Below are 20,813 nucleotides of genomic sequence, written 5' to 3' on the forward strand. Positions count from 1 at the left end.
CTGAGCCACTGTATCTAATCCTATAATGTGTGATCCTGTCTGCTGAGCCGCTGTATCTAATCCTAACTATATTTCCAAACGAATAGGCAGCACAACCCAGGTTGCACTGACGTATGGGTGAATAAACCTTTTTTCACTGAATTGGAACCTGAGGTCCTAAGGCTTGTGCACACACAGCTACGCATACTTTGCGTTTATATGTGCTGCTCTTCCTTTTTCTACTTAATCCTAACTATAGCTACAGGGTCTTATTGCTATAGATATGCTGTCTCATATATATATACATACACGCACACATATACGCACACATTTTTTTTTAAGGGGGGCACATATGTATTGGGGCTATTCCCCCTGATGTTTTAAGTCCTCAGTGACGCCCCTGGCTGCTAGTGCTGCATTGTTGGATCATTTAGGAGACCCAGCGATGCAGCTGAAAGCTGTGGGCCATCAGCCATGAGAAGTTTGTGGGGGGGGGGGGCAAGAAAAACCTTTGCATCGGGGCCCATGAGCCTTTAGCTATGCCCCTGGGTGTGTATTTATTTAAGGGATCTGTTTTAGTTTCGTGTGTCTGGTGTCTGTATTTGTTAGGTGGCATGGGGTCTGTATTTGTATAGGAGATCAGAGATCTGGCGTCTGTATTTAGGGGTCTCGATTTGTTTAAAAGATGTGGTCTAGGGTCTGGATCTGTGGTCTATTAATTTAGGCGGTCTGTATTTGTTTAGGGGGTCTCAAATGAACTATTTGTGAATCAAATGTCTTAGTTTGATAGTCTGTCTCTCCAGTGCCACGTACAGTTGGCTACCCATAAACAGAACCTTTAACCTGCCAATACATGTTTAGCTGAGTGCAGCATGTAATGGGCAGGGCTGCACAAACCCTGGGGCACTTTACTATCTTTTCCTACCCTCCTCCGTTATTTAGATATCAGTGCCATTATATTTGGCGCCAGATATTTAAATAACCCCCTGAACTGTCAATGGGGCGTGTAATTGGCAAGGGGGCGTGTAACATCGCTGTGACACTGTCCAATCAGCTACGGACAGTGCCACAGCAAGAGCTGGAGTGTGGAGAGCGTGTGCGCGCAGACAAGGACAAGACTGTGTGATCTCGCGCGAGTCTTGTCTGTTTGCCGAGAGCGTGAAGAGTGCGTGAGAGCGTGTGCGCGCATAGCTCTGAGATGCGGGTTCGCGCGCACACGCTCTCCTCCCTCCAGCTCTTGCTGTGGCACTGTCCATAGCTGATTGGACAGTGTCACAGCGATATTACACGCCCCCCTTGCCAATTACATGCCCCATTGACAGTTCAGGGGGTTATTTAAATATTGGGCGCCAAATAGAACGGCACCGATATCTAAATAACGGAGGAGGGTAGGAAAAAAATTTCAAGTGCCCCAGGGTTTGTGCAGCCCTGCCTATTACATGCTAGGTGAAAGGTTCTCTTTAAACTAGTATTTCTGCAAGGAGAGTGAGATTGCATTAATGCCTTAAAAACATATTTAAAAAAATAAATAAATTATGTAACTATTTCACGATTGGAAAAGTATGTGGTAAAATGGCATATTTTAGGCTTAGATACACCACTCAGCACTAGCTGAGTATCCCTGAATTTTATTTCAAGATGTTGCCGAGCATTCAAGGTATAAAACCAAACAAATAATAACATAGATGCCCTATTAAATCTTGCTACATAACCCATATGAAGGCAATAGAAAGGAAGCACTAAAGGAAGGACTAAAATCTTCAACGCAAACAAATTAGAAGCACGAGATATTACAAGTAATTACAAAATAGTTCTAGGGCCTCATGCACAAGGCCTTATTAGGGCTCCCACAGAGGTGCATGTGGCCTCTATACAGGGTGGGCCATTTATATGGATACACCTAAATAAAATGGGAATGGTTGGTGATATTAACTTCCTGTTTGTGGCACATTAGTATATGGAAGGGGGGAAACTTTTCAAGCTGGGTGTTGACCATGGCGGCCATTTTGAAGTCGGCCATTTTGGATCCAACTTTAGTTTTTTCAATGGGAAGAGGGTCATGTGACACATCAAACTTATCGAGAATTTCACAATAAAAACAATGGTGTGCTTGGTTTTAACGTTACTTTATTCTTTCATGAGTATTTTACAAGTTTCTGACCACTTATAAAATGTGTTCAAAGTGCTTTCCCATTGTGTTGGATTGTCAATACAACCCTCTTCTCCCACTCTTCACACACTGATAGCAACACCGCAGAAAAAATGCTAGCACAGGCTTCCAGTATCCGTAGTTTCAGTTGCTGCACATCTCGTATCTTCACAGCATAGACAATTACCTTCAGATGATCCCAAAGATAAAAGTAAAGGGGGTCAGATCGGGACTTATTTACAAGTTTCTGATAAAGATAGTGGGGCCAGTCTTCATCAATGGAAACCTCAAGGCCACGGTATATCTGAAATTGCTACATGATGATGTGTTTCCCTCTTTATGCACTGAAGCTGGCACGTTCCCTGAGTTTTTCCAGCAAGATGGTGCACCACCACATTATGGGTGTCAGGTCCGAGCATTCCTAGATGAACAGTTTCCTGGAAAGTGGATTGGTCATCGTGGGCCAGTTGAAAGGCCCCCTAGGTCTCCCGATCTGACCCCCTTAGACTTTTATCTTTGGGGTCATCTGAAGGTAATTGTCTATGCTGTGAAGATACGAGATGTGCAGCAACTGAAACTACGGATACTGGAAGCCTGTGCTAGCATTTCTTCTGCGGTGTTGCTATCAGTGTGTGAAGAGTGGGAGAAGAGGGTTGTATTGACAATCCAACACAATGGGAAAGAACTTTGAACACATTTTATAAGTGGTCAGAAACTTGTAAAATACTCATGAAAGAATAAAGTAACGTTTAAACCAAACACACCATTGTTTTTCTTGTGAAATTCTCGATAAGTTTGATGTGTCACATGACCCTCTTCCCATTGAAAAAACTAAAGTTGGATACAAAATGGCCGACTTCAAAATGGCCACCATGGTCAACACCCAGCTTGAAAAGTTTCCCCCCTCCCATATACTAATGTGCCACAAACAGGAAGTTAATATCACCAACCATTCCCATTTTATTTAGGTGTATCCATATAAATGGCCCACCCTGTAGTATCTCTGTATGCCTCCAATTTTATATGGAGGCATAAGGAGGATTTGTTTTTGTCAGATTCTGTCCAAATATGACAAAAAAATAAGTTGTGCCATGCTAGAATGAATGCATTCTTACTTAGAAACACAGCATTGCTTCTAGGGAAAAATATATCTGTATGAACAGCACCCAACGGAGCCAAAATTAGTCATATTTGCAATTTTGGCATGAACTTTGACTAGGTGTGAGTTTCAAGCATCACTATGTTCTAGCTGGTGAGGCCCTAGAGTAAAAAGATTGAGAAGCCCTACTCTAAAAGACATGTGGAGAGATTTAGTAAGACTACAGTTTTATACACCGGTCTTAATAAACAGTTTGCCAAAGTGAGATGCAACATATTTATTAACCAGTTCAGGAGCGGGCTATTTTGAGCCTTCAGGACCAGACACCGTCTTTTTAGCATGTGTTAGTTAAATGGCTATAACTTTTTTATTTGTTGGGCTAACGACGTGATTTTTGCAATGTTTTTTTCCGTAGACAATGCAGGTTTCTTTTTTTATCGTTTTCATACACATGCTTTTTGCTATTTTAGAATTTTTATTCTTAAAGTTTGAAAATAATAGTAAAAAATAAGCTTTTTTACGTTTCAGCAATTTTTTTTGGTAATAACATAGTTTTACCCTAAAATAGACCTTATTTGTGATCGTCATTGTCTACCGTAAATTTTAATATATTACATGTCTATATTAGGGTAATTGGGTCCGGGCTAGTGTTACGACAATGATTGACCAGTCACATGAACACCGGGAGCAATAGAGACAGCGGCGCGGCCGTTGCCTCTTTTCCTATACACAGCGTTCATTGAGCACTGTGTACAAGTGATCAGAGAAGACAGAAGAAGCGAAAGCTGCTTCTATCCCCTCCTCAGGGTCCCCAGCAGTCACTGACAGCTGGAGACCCGACATTCAGCTGCCCGATCGCTCGGGCAGCAAATTAAAACCCGAGCCGTTAAAAGTCTATGGCTCGGGTTTTAAGGACCCTGACCGCTGGCCGTAAAAACACAGACAGCAGTCGGGAACCAGTTATGAGGATAATCGTGGCCAATTGTGGAATAACAATCCCGGTCGCTTCCATCTTCACCTCCCCAATCGGATATAAAATAAAAAAAATTACTCACCTCACTGCACCACTTTTCCTTCCCAGATCTTCTCAAGCTCTCAAAGCAGGCTGCATTGCATACAAAATCCTGACCTCAAGCAGCGTCAGAGGGCCATATATGCGATGCAACACACTGAGTTCTGCGCCACATACAACACCCTGGCCCTGTCTGGCATCAGTACCTTGCATTGCTGCAGCATGTAAGAACCTGAGGGATTGCAGGGGGAGAAGCAAAGCGGTCAGGTGAGTACATTTATTTTTTTATATATTTTATTGTTTTGGAGGGGGGGTAGCGTAGTCGGATCGGGCGGGTAGGGGGTACAGGGCCTGGCAGGTTGTTACGCCCTACAGGGTAAAGTCTGCTATAATTTACGCCAGTTTCTGCTCGTTCATCGGCTGACCGCATCTTTTATGCTGCAAAAAAAATTAAACAATGTAAACAAGGAGATGTGCTGCCCAAATGATGCAAATACATTGCTCTGGTTAAAGGGAGCAATGAGTGTGAATCGACAAGCTGTATTATCGATCTGCGCTCATTTTAAATAGTGGGAAACACGGGCGATATCTGCCCGTGTAAAACCCCCTTAAAGAGGCTCTGTCACCAGATTTTGCAACCCCTATCTCCTATTGCAGCAGATCGGCGCTGCAATGTAGATAAGAGTAACGTTTTTATTTTTAAAAAACGAGCATTTTTGGCCAAGTTATGACCATTTTTGTATTTATGCAAATGAGGCTAGCTAAAGTCCAACTGGGCGAGTTTAAAGTAAAAGTCCAACTGGGCGTGTATTATGTGTGTTACATCTGAGCATGTTTACTTCTTTTACTAGCTGGGCGTTGTGTATAGAAGTATCATCCACTTCTCTTCACAACGCCCAGCTTCTGGCAGTGCAGGCACACAGCGTGTTCTCGAGAGATCACGCTGTGTCGTCACTCACTTCCTGCCCCAGGTCCTGCATCGTGTCGGATGAGCGAGGACACATCGGCACCAGAGGCTACAGTTGATTCTGCAGCAGCATCGGCGTTTGCAGGTACGTCGATGTAGCTACTTACCTGCAAACACTGATGCTGCTGCAGAATCAACTGTAGCCTCTGGTGCCGATGTGGCCGACACAATGCAGGACCTGGGGCAGGAAGTGAGTGACGTCACAGCGTGATCTCTCGAGAACACGCTGTGTGTCTGCACTGCCAGAAGCTGGGCGTTCTGAAGAGAAGTGGATGATACTTCTCGTCAGAACGCCCAGCTAGTAAAAGTAGTAAAAACGCCCCGATGTAACACACATAATACACGCCCAGTTGGACTTTTACTTTAAGCACGCCCACTTGGACTTTTGCAAGCCTCATTTGCATACATAAAAAAATGGTCATAACTTGGCCAAAAATGCTCGTTTTTAAAAAATAAAAACGTTACTGTAATCTACATTGCAGCGCCTATCTTCTGCAATAGCAGATAGGGGTTGCAAAATCTGGTGACAGAGCCTCTTTAAGGCTATAGCATTTAGCACAAACCAGTCTGCTATTTTGTTCTTAAAAGCACATTTAAAGGAAATGTATCTCCTCTCTTTTTTTACTTATTAAAAATATATATATTTTATGATTGTACAAATATTCTATTGAAATGGGCAGCCAGGGACTAGGTAATAAAGGCAGGGTCCTCTTAAGCTAAATAATCTGCTTTTCTGTTTTGGATTCCCCAGAGCATAAATCAATTATTAAATGCCCTATGTGACCTAGAGTTCCTTATATTTTATTTTTTATTTTTTTTGTAGCATAGTGAGGGGTATGTAGTTAGAACTATAGCCCTATTTATGTAGGTTAGTGGTGGATAAGAAATAATGAAAGCCTTTTCTGCGGTATACTTCTGTAGCCACCATTCCCCTGGTGACTGGAATTCAGACAAAAAGTTCTGGAAAAGCAGCTGGTAAGAAGAGAGAAATGATGGCCCAACAGAAAGCTCAAGCAAGAAGATGCCAGCCAAGTAGGAAGACATTATGGTAAACCAGAGAGGAGATAAACACCGCAAGGGCCCATTTCCAGGCCATCTCTAGGTTCTTGCTGCTTTGACTTTTTATACTCTTTGCATCTATTGTTAAACAAAAGCTGTGTACATCTAAATGGTGTATTGTTAGATTTATTATACTGACAACATGAATAAAATTACACTAAACGTCTTTCTTGTGAGAATGCAATAGGCAGAAACAAATATGTAGTTAAAAAACCCATAGCTGTGTTCTAAAGAAATAATGAGTCTTTGCATAACACAAACAAGTGGTCATACGAATATCCATTTAGTTCTATTATTTTGGGGGGTATCGGGCAAATGGAGCTTCTTCATTCATGCCATTCTGTAAAAAACAAAAACAAAATATGTTCATATAAGTTTAAACGAACGTTGAACAAATGATAAATGATAATGCTAAAAAACATTATCATGACAAATAATATATATTACATAAAATTGTGTGGAATATACTTTTAGTACGAAATTGGGGCTGAATGGTAACTTTACTATATTAAAGTGGCGAGCCACTAACAAAGAACAGCATGCTACATTTCTGTGGTCCTTCTGAAGTATACCCAAATAATAGAAGATGATCATCCTGCCGGCCAGTGGCGTAGCTATAGGGGTCGCAGCGGTCGCAATTGCGACCGGGCCCCGAAGCCAGGGGGCACGCGCCCCCCCCTGCACCACATCAATAAAAATTTACTATAGTAACTCCGGCCGTGGGCCCCTGTTACTATAGTAACTGACAGTACTTACCTTCCTGGTTCCGGAGCGCAGTGGAGGTCCTGACGTCACAGCGCTGTGCACAGCGCATGACGTCACAACGCTATGCGCCGCGCACAACATCGTGATCCCGGATAGAGTCAAAACAGAACTTCCGCCGCGGCTGAAGAGGAGGGTAAGATTAATATCCTTGTCTGCTGAAGCTGATTGGCGGGGTCCGACTCCCGGGAGCCGGCCAATCAGCTGTTTTGAAGGGGCCGCAGCACTCGTATGACAGCTGCTTCCCCTTCATTCCGGTCACTTGCTCACACTGTGAATCCGTGTCGGCAATTCACAGTGTGAGCGAATAAGAGAAATGAAGGGGAAGCAGCTGTCGTACGAGTGCTGTGGCCCTTTCAAAACAGCTGATTCTCCGGCTCCCGGGAGACGGACCCTGACACATCAGCTATTGATGGCATATCCTGAGGAGCCATCAATGTTTAGGGACTGGACAACCCCTTTAACCCTACGATGTAGCAGGCTTAGAGGGCCCATATCACACATGAGTCCTGTATCTAAGCCTAACACATGTGTTACTAATTGATTTTTGTGTGTTTTCTTACAGGTTTGGTCGTTGGACTATGTCGGATTCCAGGACTACTTCGATGACGTCTTTTTTTTATTATCAATAAAATGGTTAATCAGGGTTGTGTGTTTTTTTTTTTTTCTTTCAATAAAATATTTTTTCTATGACTTTGTGTTTTTTTTTAAACTATATTACTACCGCCTTCGTAATGGCCGCCGGCTGATTGACAGCATCCATTGCTAAGGCGGGGCTTAGTGTTAGCCGGTGCAGAGGCTAACACTAGCCCCCATTATTACCCCGGTACCCACCGCCACCAGGGGTGCTGGGAAGAGCCGGGTACGATCCAGTACCTGAACATCTGTAGTGATAGCCGCAGGATGGTATTATCAGGCAGGGACAGGCCAGAAACAGTGGCCCTTCCCACCCTGGTGATGCTAGGCTGCTGCTGCTTTATTGTATCTGGCTGGTTATGAAAAATGGGGGGGATCCCACGTCATTTAAAAAAAATAAAATAAAAAATAATTGGAAAGAATGATGTGGGGTCCCCCCCAATTTTCATAACCAGCCAGATATAACGCAGCAGCCTAGCATTACCAGGGTGGGAAGGGCCACTGTTTTTGGCCTTCCCCAGCCTAGTACTACCAGCATGCGGCCGCCCCAGTGCCTGACCGTCACTACAGATGCTCGGGTACTGGTTCGTACCCGACTCTTCCCAGTACCCCTGGTGGCGGTGGGTACCGGGGTAATAATGAGGGTTAGGGTTAGCCTCTGCACCTGCTAACATTAAGCCCCACTTTAGTAATGGAGGTTGTCAATCAGCCAGCGGCCATTACTAAGGTGGTAATAATAAAGTTTAAAAAAATACAAGCACATAGAAAAAAAAAATTTATTGTAAGAAAAAAACACAACCCCCATTAACCATTTTATTGAGAATAAAAAAATGCTGTCATTGAAGTAGTCCTCGAATCAGACGTAGTCCAACAACCGAACTTGTAAAAAAACACAAACGCACAAAATAATTAGTTACACATAAAGAAGCAAAACAATTATTATTCTACCTTTCCTGGGTCCAGCGCTGGAGCCGCAATGTCAGCGAGCTGGGCCCTATATCTAATCCTATCATGTGTGATACTGTCTGCTGAGCTACTTTATCTAATCCTATCATGTGTGATACTGTCTGCTGAGCCAATGTATCTAATCAAATCATGTGTGATACTGTCTGCTGGGCCCTATATCTAATCCAATCATGTGTGAAACTGTCTGCTGAGCTACTATATCGAATCCCATCATGTGTGATACTGTCTGCTGGGCCCTATCTCTAATCCTATCATGTGTAATACTGACTGCTGAGCCACTGTATATAATCCTATAATGTGTGACACTGTCTGCTGATCTGTGCATCTAATCCCATCATGTGTGAAACTGTTTGCTGGGCCTTATATCTAATCCTATCATGTTTGTTACTGTCTGCTGGGCCTTATATCGAATCCTATCATGTGTGATACTGTCTGTCGTGCCGTTGTATCTAATTCTATCATGTGTGATACTGTCTGCTGGGCCGTTGTATCTAATCCTATCATGTGTGATAATATCTGCTGAGCTGTGTATCTAATCCTATCATGTGTGATACTGTCTGCTGAGCCACTGTATCTAATCCTATCCACAGTTGATAGGGTCGTAGTGCTATAGATATGCTTTCTCCTGTACATACATTTTTTTGGGGTGGACACATATGTATTGGGGCTATTTCCCCTGACATTTTAAGTCCTTAGCGATGCCCCAGGCTGATAGTACTGCATTGTTGGGTCACTTAGGAGACCCAGCGATGCAGCTGAAAGCTGTGGACCATCGGCCATGAGAAGTTTGCGGGGGGGGGGGGGCAATTGGAACTCTTGCATCGGGGCCCATGGGCCTTTAGTTACGCCCATGCTGCTGGCATTAACACATCATCTACAAAAGGGTTGGCATGATGAGACAATCACTATAGAGACAGCCCCTTTCTATATGTCTTTTTAGGGCATTTGGACATCATAGAGGGGTCTTTCGCTAGAGAACACCTGTACTAGCCAGTGTGTTACCACGTCTGTAGTGCACGTTTGACATTTGATGCCCAAAGACTTAAATAGCCAAATGTATTTCAAAAGAGGACTATTTTGCCATAATATATTTGCTTTATATACGTCGGGATTCCAAAGTCCCAACTGCATTGAAAAGTCTATTGAAAACTTCACAGAAAAAAAAAATATACAGTTTATACGTTCTTATTATTTTTTTTGTCGGAGAGTCAGTTGCAGACGTACGCCACTGTAAAAGGCATAGAGTTGCAAACGCCTGCGGAACATGTTTGGCAGACCGTTCATCTAGCAAAAAATAAATCTTTTGTTTTTTTCCATGGCTGTGTGTGTAGCTTTTAGGGCTTGTCCACACGTAGCGGAATTGCTGCGTATTTTACGTCCGGAATTGCCAACAGAAATGGGCAGCAGAATACAGTAGCAGCAAAGTGGGTGAAATTGAACAAATCTCATCCACACGCTGCGTAAAATTTCCGAGCAGAAATTCACCTGCGGTTTTTATTTTTCGTACCGCAGAATGCCAATTCCTGCTGCGGAAAGTCGACTAAATTGCTGCATTTTTCAGAGGCGATATCACCATCTCCCAATATTGAAAAAAACGCAGCAAAATCTGCACCATTTTCTGCAGTAAAAAACGCAGGAAATTGTGTGTTTTTTCCGCAGCGGAATTTCTGTTAGTTTCTGCGGAATTAGGCTATGTTCACACAGAGTTTTTTGACGCGGAAGCCGCGCCCAAAAACTCGTCAAAAATGGCCCGAAAATGCCTCCCATTGATTTCAAAGGGAGGCGGAGGCGTCTTTTTCCTGCGAGCGATAAAACCGCCTCGCGGGAAAAAATAGCGACATGCCCTATCTTTGGGCGTTTACGCCTCTGACCTCCCATTCAATGGGAGGCAGAGAAAGCGTATTTCGGCGAAAATCGGCCAGCAGGGAGAGGAAAATCTGCCTCAAACTTCCAAACGGAACTTTGAGGCAAAAATTCCCCCTGCAAAAAACTCTGTGTGAACATAGCGTTTCTGTTTTACGTGTGGACAAGCCCTTACTGTGAAATATTTTTTTCTTCTTTTGAACAAACAGTTCAAGGAAGTGTTCACAAATTCTTAGAACTGATTCTTTACAAAACCGCATAAGTGATATCCTGTGTAAACCCAGCCTGATACTGACACGTGCTGGTAACAACATTTTCATAAACCCCTTTCAGGTTTTTTTTTTTTATAATAACAGTTTGTCTCCTTACCATTGGGACCTCATCCAGTTTCTGAAATTCTGGATTAGGTTTCTGGCAGAACCTCACAGCGGTCACCACAAGAGCAATGCAGAGAATAGATATAAATATACACAAAACAGCAATCAGGCCCGGATTATCTGACAGGCCCATGGAAGCCTGGGGGTCTAAAAAAAAATAAATAAACAAATAAATACACACACATGCAGCGATAAACATATAGTGTAATAATGCAAATATTATACCTCCTGGAACAGAAGTTGGTAAAAAAAATAAAAGCACTTATATTTGAGCACTTTGTGGAAAAAACATGTTCCACACTTGCATTTGTTTTAATACTTGTGCATTACTGCCCTCTAGCGTTTGCATTAACCTACTGCAATTTTAATAGAGAGAAAAAGAGGTACTCCACCTAAATATACTTTTGCAAATATCTGATTTAATGTTTTGCAACACCCAGAACTCCAATGGTTCATCAGAACAGGAGTAAGAGCACAATAGAAACCTATAGTACTCTTAGGGTATGTGCACACACAAAATCCAAAACGTCTGAAAATACGAAGCTGTTTTCAAGGGAAAACAGCTCCTCATTTTCAGCCGTTTTTTATTCAAAGTCGCGTTTTTCGCTGAGTTTTTAACAGGCGTTTTTGGAGCATTTTTTTCTATAGACTCTATGAAAAACGGCTCCAAAAACGGCTGAAGAAGTGACATGCACTTCTTTTTCGCGGCCGTTTTGTTTACGCGGCCGTTTTGAAAAACGGCCACGTTAAAAACGCCCTGTCGAAACAGAACACCATTTTCCCCATTGAAATCAATGGGCAGATGTTTGGAGGTGCTCTGCTTCCGATTTTTCAGCCGTTTTTCGGGCCATTTACGGCCGTGTGAACATACCCTAACACTGGTTTAGATGTTGCGTCCGTAATACCGGAGCAAAATGCACCCCTAGGGAAGGTTCACACAGGGTGGATACGCTGCGTAAAAGCACACAGCGTATCCGCCCTGGTTGTCACAGGGATCCCTAGCCGAAAGAAAACGCACCAAATTGTGGTGCAGCATTGCGTCCAGAATGTCCTCTGAGGAAAACTGCACTTGAAAAAAAAAAAGTGTCATACTTAAGTAGCCATGGCGACGCGTCCCTCTGCCGTCCTGCAGTCCGGCCTCCTGGAATGACGGTCCATCCCATGTGACCACTGCAGCCTGTGATTGGCTGCAGTGGTCACATGGTATGTAACGTCATCCAAGGAGGCTGGCTTGGACGAAGAAGTACAGAATTCTGGGTAAGTAGAAGGGTTTCTTTTTTCAGAGTTGTGATTTTTGTGGTGGAGTCACAGCATTTCCGCCGCAAAAATCGCAACATCTGCTAACTGTTGCGAGTTTTAACAACAAAAAATAATCAATTACGAAAATACAATTGACACAGGTTAATTTGTGAGCGTTTTTTTCCGCTCATCTTTTACGCAGCGTGTGGATGAGTTTTGTTCAAATCTCATCCACTTTGCTGCTACTGTATTGTGGATTTTCCGCAACTAAATCTGCAGTATTTACGCTACGTGTCAACTTACTCCGATTGTGCTCATCTGAAAGTGTATTGAGATATGTCAGTAATTAACACTACAATGAATAGACACTCCCAGACACTGTTTTGACCGCCACGCTTTTTTCAGGTTTTAGCACACTGATCTGATGGCCCAGCCTTAGGGTATGTTCACACGACAACGCAAAATACGTCTGAAATTACGGAGCTGTTGTCAGGCAAAAACAGCTCCTGAATTTTAGACGTAATTGCATGTACTCGCGTTTTTTGCAGCATCTTTTACGGTCGTAATTGGAGCTGGTTTTCATAGGAGTCAATGAAAAACGGCTCCAAAAACGTCCCAAGAAGTGTCCTGCACTTCTTTGACGCAGGCGGAAAATTACACCTCGTCTGAACAAAACATCGTAAGACCCATTGCAAGCAATGGTCAGATGTTTGCCGACGTATTGGAGCCGTCTTTTCAGGCGTAATTCGAGGCGTAAAACGCCTTCATTACGTCTGAAAAGAGGTCGTGTGCACATACCCTTAGGAAGCAAAGGGATTGTGAAGCTGATGGACATGCTGAACATGAGAGACAAAATCTGTGTCCATGACAGGGTATCTATATTAGGAGACCTCTACCTCTACTGTAGTTATGCTACTGACAAATCCAACCATCAAAATGGATTAACTTTGAATTAATTTTTGTATTTATTAGTCGAACTTAAAATGTTTGCTTCTTTTTTTTAAATTGGAGCTGATATCCAATTAATTTTGTAGGTCTTATTTAGGGAAAAAGAAACAGCAGATGAAAAAAATAAATCCTATTTTTTTTTATATTCTGTTTTAGCCCTCCTTCACACACAAACAAAAGCGTTTTTAATTAAATTCTTTTTACATGCGTTTTTGGTACCGTTATTTATTTTGAAACATTTTGTACATGCATTTTTTCTTGGTATTTTAGAAGTTCCATAGCGAAGCCTATGGAAATTGCAGTAAACAAACCACAATACCTAGTGTAATCTGCGTTTTGATAAAAACGCTATTGAACCCAAAAACGCTACAAAACTGACACAAAAATGGCGAAAAGGCAAAATGCTATGTAGGCTTTCTTTACTATATTTTACTATAGACTTTAAACAGGTAACATCTGTCCGCATACCTTTAAAAAAAAACAAAAAAAAAAAAACGCTGTGTGACTCCAGCCTTAAAGTGGTTTTCTCATGAACCCCTGACCATATACCCTATTAGTACATATGGACATTATAGATGGGATCTCCAGCTTGGGGCCCTCCCTCTATGAGCTAGAACAAAAAGTCACTTTTTATGAGAGGTTCCCGTTCTGGCGGACTCTAGCTGTTCTAGTATCAAAAAAGGACGGTCGTCCATCTAAGGCCTCATGCACAAGACCGTAGTCATGTGCACGGCCGTGATTTTCGGGTCAGCCGGCAGTGGACTGTCAGCCGCAAGCCGCCCGCAAATCGCGGGCAATGCACATGGCCGCGGCCATTATTTTCAATGAGCCTGGACCGCAGAAGACGGCCGTAATAAGACATGTCCGTTCTTTCTGCGGTGCGGGCTCCCGGGCCATGCACAGACCGTAAAAACTACGATCGTGTGCATGGCCCCATAGAAATGAATGGGGCCGCAATTCTCTCGTGGAGAATTCTACTCCTGGCCGAGTCTTCACCTGGCAAAATCAGCTATTTGATGGGGGTGTTGAGAGCGGGACCCGGAACGATCAGCTAATTTTTTGCAGTGGTAGAAAAAGGATGTCAACGCATGCCGTTGAAACGAATAGCAAAAGGGCACTCTTTGGCATATGTTGGGTGAATTAGGGTGAATTTGCAGTATTTTAATGGGGTTGTTTTTGCAGCAACCCCATTAATTTCTGTACTTTCATTCAGGTGAATGTAACTTATTTTTAATCAAAATCTGTCACATGTGAGTCCACCCTTATCAATATGTTTGACATTTGATGGTGTACATGATGTGAACATAGCCTTGCATGTCATTTACATTTTCTTTTAAAATAGGTATGTGAATGCATAGACCATGTTGCAGAGTTTTATGTTATGCATACACCATATAAAGCTTGCAAATTAAATATTCATTTTTTTAAAATTGGTTCTGTATATGTAAAGACAATACATGTAGGTGTGCTAAATGTCAGAATCGTCTTCAAACAGCCCCTATTAACCCCTTAATACAGAATGATGTGCATATACCTCATAGGCAGTGTTTAGTTGTCACAGGCCATTCTGATCTCGCAGGCACAGGAGCTGTGCCCATGCAATTGCTGTGGGAGCTTAGTGCAATTTAACCCCCTTAAATGCTGCGGTCAATAGCAACAACTGCATTTAAGTAGTTTGACAGTGGTATGGGGCTCCTTCTGTCTATACGTTGCCACGGCAGCTGGGGGCCTAACAAAGGCCCCCAGGCCTGCCATGGCTGTATGTCTAATAGGCCGTGCCAGAGCCTAATAAGTTGCCTGTCAGTTTTACACTGACAAGCAATAATGATTTGGATTCAAAGTATACCAAAGTATTATAGAACCGATCAAACGATCGCTTTGTGAAGTCCCCTAGTAGGACTAAAAAAATTCTTAATTGAAGTCAAATAAAGTTTTTTACAGAGTTTTCACATAAGAAAAATAATAACATTTTTTTTTCATAAAAAATGGTTTTATTTATCAAAAGTGTAAAATTTTTAAAAAATGCATATATAGTGCACATCAAAAGTTCCGGAACACCCTCATAACTTTTGAATGGCTCAAGATAGAGGGTTGAAATTTGGTGGGATTTAATGGGGCCATAAAATCTACCAGTTAACGCCAAAAAGAAACACCCCACCCCAATCGGGCGGTGGGGTGGGCGGGGGCAGCAAAATCTTAAATGGCAAGGGGGATCGAGTGGGGGCTCATTTGAAAGCTATTTTCAATGCAAAAACGATGCTGCAAACGATTTTTTTCGCTGAGATATTTAACGTTAAAGTTATCATCTTCATTATCAGCTACTGCCGGTGTTAGCATTACCCAAAATGTACCGAGCGGGTAAAATCATAAATGTGTGTGGGCGCGTGTACATGTGTGTGTGTGAGATCGGGAATGTCACATCAAGGAGACTTTAAATTACGTATTATTACAATCAGCCTCGGCGATACAAAATGGACCTTGTCTACGATTGTAACATGATTTCATGTGTACACATTTCGGTAGTCGCTTGTTGTGCTCCACTCGAGACAGATGTATGAGGATTATCATGTACAGTGAGCAGAACATCTAAAAGCTTTTTCATCATTACTAGCATGTTTGGGTCTTCCGGATCTTGGTGCGTCTTTAATTGAACCGGTTATTTCGAAACGATTAACAGTTCTTTTAACAGTTGACAATGAAATTGGATCACGGATAGGATAAGCGGCATTGAATAAAGCCGCTACTTCTCGATAGGATCTTATTTTTTTCTTCGCCATACCCTTTCTTCATTAATAAAGTAATCCTTTCCGGTCAAATGCATTTTGTGATAGGACAATAGAAATGTACAAAAATGAAAATTACTCTCCGAATTAGCGCTCTCTGAAATGAAAAAGCGACTACCGAAATGTGTACACATGAAATCATGTAACAATCGTAGTGTAGGTCCATTTTGTATCGCTGAGGCCGATTGTAATAATACGTAATTTAAAGTCACCTGGATGTAACATTCCCAAGCTCACACACGCACATGTGCCCACACACATTTAGGATTTTACCCCCGCTGTACTTTTTAGGTAATGCTAATACCAGCAGTAGCCGATAATGAAGATGGTAACTTTAAAGTTAAATATCTCAGCTCAAAATCGATAGCGTAATTCTTTTCATATTAAAAAGAGGTTTCAAATGAGCCCCCACTCGACCCCCCAGTGCACTTTAGTATACAAGTCCACATATACACTTTAGTAAAAATAATAAAAATGGCCCGCAAAACCTTTAGTGCTGAGGAGGCGTATGAGATGCTCGCATCGGACACTGATACTGCGAGTGATCCTGGGTCCGCATTTGTGCTGTCCTCCTCCTCAAGCGACCCCGAAGAACCTCCTCGCAGTCGCAGGAGGGTTAGTGTTCAGGTTACACCTGCACCTGAACCCAATTGGTTGCCCCCAACCTCCTACACCCCCAAGTACCGGACTTTACTGCTGCTGCAGGGGTCCAAGTCCAGACATCAGGACTGTCCGAAATTGAGTTTTTCCAGCTCTTTTTTTCGGACAGCGTTGTGGAAAATATTGTTGAGCAAACTAATCTCTGTGCTCAACAATTCATTGCGGTCAACCCTGGTAGTTTTTATGCCCGGCCATACAGGTGGCATCCCACCGACAAAGCAGAAATGCTTCAGTACTGGGGATTGGTCCTAAATATGGGCCTAACGAAGAAGCCATCTGTGAGGGCCTATTGATCCACCGATAGTCTGTACCACTGTCCCTTATACCGCACCACAATGCCCAGGGCTCGTTTTGAGGCAATCCCAAAAATTTTGCATTTCAATGATTATTCCCAGTGCCCCCCCCCCCCAGAATGACCCAAATTTCGATCGACTCTATAAAATTAGACCCCTTATTTCCCATTTGGCCCAAACATTTGCATCGTCCTATACCCCATCAAGAGAAATTGCCATTGACGAGTCCCTGGTGCATTTCAAAGGAAGGGTGAAGTTCAGGCGGCAGTATTTGCCCAACAAACGTGCCAGGTATGTCATCAAGATCTATAAGTTGTGTGAGTCGGAGTCGGGCTACACACATACTTTTAGAATATATGAGGGAAGGGACAGTCAGATTGAGCCCCCAAACTGCCCACCTGTCCTGACCACAACTGGGAAGATTGTCTGGGACCTCCTGCACCCACTGTTTAATCAGGGGTACCACTTGTATATGGACAACTGGTATACAAGTGTACCCCTGTTCAAATGCCTGGCAGAGCAAAAAACAGTGGCGTGTGGGACGGTCTGCAAAAACCAGAGACAGCTCCCATATCCCTTCTCAGTCAACCCCTGCAGCGTGGAGAGAGCAGGGCACTCCATAGTGAAGGGGTCCTTTTTTTAAAATTCAGGGACAAGAAGGATGTCCTAATGCTAACATCCATTCATGACGCCACCTGCTCCCTTGTCCCTGTGCGTGGTGCAACACCCACCACCACGTCACCGCCTGTCTGAATCCAGGTCTATAACAAATACATGGGGGGAGTGGACCTTTCTGACCAGATGCTCAAGCTGTACAATGCCATGCGGAAATCAAAAATTTGGTACAAAAAATTGGCGGTGCACTTTGTCCAAATGGCATTGTACAACTCCTTTGTAATATACAGGAGCACTGGTCAGGAGGGGACATACTTGGAGTACCAGGAGAAGGTAATCAAATCCCTTCTCTTTGGGAATGTGGCAGAGGTAGGGGAAAGTTCTATCTCTGCAAGCAGTGATGTCCCCAGAATAGTTCCAGGACAGCACTTTCCTGGTGAAGTGCCGTCCACAGAAAAAAAAAGCGCCCCCAGAAAAGGTGTCGTGTCTATGCCAAAAGAGACATAAGAAGAGACACGACATACCAGTGTAACACCTGTCCCACCCACCCTGGACTATGTATAAAGGAGTGCTTCCGGATATAGCACACCTCTCTGGATTTCTAAATTAAATTTGTATCTGCCCCTTTCAATTATAATTATCGTCCCTTTCATTTAAAATTACAGCGCCTTACCATAACCATTTCACCATTTAAAAATTGAACATCCCCTCCATAACAAAACTAAAAATACCCATTATACCCCTAGATGAATACCTAGGATTTGTAATACCGTGTAGTATCTGCACAATTTTTTAGGCCTATGCAAACATGACATGTGCCCAAAAATCATCCAAGTAAAATAACGCCTCAAAATCCTTGTGGTGTTCCAATACTTTCTGGCCCTGCCATATTTCCAGCAACAGCAGATTAGGGCCAAGTTGGGGGTATTTCTAAACTCGAAATAGCCTGATAAATGTTGAGGTGCTTTTCTTCACTTGCATGCTCTGTGTCTGAAAAATCTGTCCTATAAATGAAGCATTTGTGAAAAAAATTGAAAATGTTCTTTTTCACGCCACATTTCCACAAGATTCTGCAAAAAAATTGTGTGGTCAAAAAAGTGATGACACCCCTAGATAAATTCCTTGAGGGGTGTAGTATTCGAAATGGGGTCATTTATGGGTGTTTCCCATCATTATGGGGGCTCAGAGTCTCTTCAAATATCAAATGGAGCCGTTGAACCAATCATGCAAAACTTGGGCCCTGAAAATCAAAGGCTGCTCCTTCAATTCCAGGCATTGCCATGTGCCCATGCAACATATTTGGACCACTTTGGGGGTAACTCTGAACTCGGTACAAATGGACCAATAAATGTTGCTCACTTGCATGCTCTGAACAATCTGTCCTATAAATGAAACATTGGTGAAAAAATTGAAAATAGTTTTTTTCACGCCAGATTTCGACAAGATTCTGCAAAAAAAAAATGTATGGTCAAAAATGTTATTGCACACCGAGAAAAATTCTTAAAGGGGTGTAGTTATCAAAATGGGGCCATTTATGGGGGTTTCCCATCATTATGGGGGCTCAGAGTCTCATGCAAAACTTGAGTCCTGAAAAACTAAGGCTTCTGCTTCACTTCCCTGCACTGCCATGTGTCCACACAACATATTTCGACCACTTTGGGGGTATCTCTGAACTCGGTACAAATGGGCCAATAAATGTTTAGGTGCTTTTCTTCACTTGCATGCTCTGTGTCTGAAAACTCTGTCCTATGAATGAAGCAGTTGTGAACAATTTTTAAATGCTCTTTTTCATTCCAGATATCCACAAGATTCTGCAAAAAAATTCTGGGGTTAAAAAATTGATCACACCCGTAGAAAAAATTCCTTGAGGGGTTCAGTTTCCAAAATGGGGTCACTTTTGGGGGGTTTCCACTGTTTTGGTCCCTCCAGGGCATTGCAAATGCAAAATGTCACTGAAAACTATTCCAGCAAAATCCGTGCTCCAAAATCCAAATGACGCTCCTTCTCTTCTGAGCCCTGCTGTGGGTCCAAACAGCAGTGTATTACCACATATGTGGTATTGCCGTAATTGGGAGAAATTGCTTTACAAATGTAGTGGTGCTTTTTCTCCTTTATTCCTTGTAAAAATTAAAAATGTCTATGTTTTTCAAGAAAAAAAGTAGATTTTCATATTCACACACTAATTCAAATAAATTTTTCAAAACAACTCTGGGGTCAAAATGCTAACTATACCCCTAGAAAGATTCCTTAGGGGGTCCAGTTTCCAAAATGGGGTCACTTTTTGGGGGTTTCCACTGTTTTGGTCGCTCCAGGGCATTGCAAATGCGACATGGCACTGAAAACTATTCCAGCAAAATCTGTGCTCCAAAATCCAAATGACGCTCCTTCTCTTCTGAGCCTTGCTGTGGGTCCAAACAGCAGTGTATTACCACATATGTGGTATTGCCGTAATCGGGAGAAATTGCTTTACAAATGTAGTGGTGCTTTTTCTCCTTTATTCCTTGTAAAAATTTAAAATTTCTATGTTTTTCCAGAAAAAAAGTAGATTTTCATATTCACACACTAATTCAAATACATTTTGCAAAACAACTGTGGGGTCAAAATGCTAACTATACCCCTAGAAAGATTCTTTGAGGGGTGCAGTTTCCAAAATGGGGTCACGTTTTCTCTGTTTTTACTGTATCGGCAGCACAAGAACTCTTCAAACCTGACATGGTGCCTAAAATATATTCTAAAAAAAGGAGGCCCCAAAATCCCTTAGGTGTTCCTTCTCTTCTGAGGCCTGTGCTTCAGTCCATTAGCACACTACAGCCACATGTGGGATATTTCTAAAAAGTGCAGAATCTGTGCATTAAATATTCAGTTGCATTTCTTGGAAAAAAACCTTCTGTGTTTCAGAAAAAAATGGATTGCATATGAATTTTGGCAAAAAAAAATGAAATTTGTAAATTTCACGTCTACATTGCTTTAATTCCTGTGAAACGCCTAAAGGGTTAAAACACTTTCTGAATGCTGTTTTGAATACTTTGAGGGGTGCCGTTTTCAAAATGGGGTGATTTATGGGGACTTTCTAATATATAGGGCCCTCAAAGCCACTTCAGAACTGAACTGGTCCCTGAAAAAATAGGCTTTTGAAATTTTCTTGAAAATATGAGAAATTGCTGCTAAAGTTCTAAGCCTTGTAACGTCCTAGAAAAATAAAAGCATGTTCCAAAAACGATGCAAATATAAAGTAGACATATGGGAAATATAAACAAGTATTTTGTGTGGTAATACTATGTGTCTTCCAAGCAGATAGATTGAAATTTAGAAAAATTGTAATTTTTGCAAATTTTCTCTAAATTTTGATGTTTTTCACAAATAAATATTGAATTTATCGACCAAATTTTTTCACTAACATAAAGTA

General features: G+C 42.3%; 1 protein-coding gene across 1 annotated transcript in view; it reads right to left on the reverse strand.

Moving 5' to 3' along the window:
• Positions 1–6,384: 6,384 nt before the first annotated feature.
• Positions 6,385–20,813, reverse strand: part of CIST1 (colon, intestine and stomach enriched 1) — a 211,569-nt gene continuing 197,140 nt past the window's right edge. The window contains exons 6-7 of the mRNA XM_075850052.1: positions 10,862–11,016; positions 6,385–6,605 (exon numbers count right to left, since the gene is read on the reverse strand). Coding sequence (XP_075706167.1) covers positions 6,558–6,605; positions 10,862–11,016 — 203 coding nt within the window. The 3' untranslated portion in view covers positions 6,385–6,557. The remainder of the gene's footprint in view (positions 6,606–10,861; positions 11,017–20,813) is intronic.

The sequence above is a fragment of the Rhinoderma darwinii genome, chromosome 1 (genome assembly GCF_050947455.1).
Source record: "Rhinoderma darwinii isolate aRhiDar2 chromosome 1, aRhiDar2.hap1, whole genome shotgun sequence".
Lineage (NCBI taxonomy): Eukaryota > Metazoa > Chordata > Amphibia > Anura > Rhinodermatidae > Rhinoderma > Rhinoderma darwinii.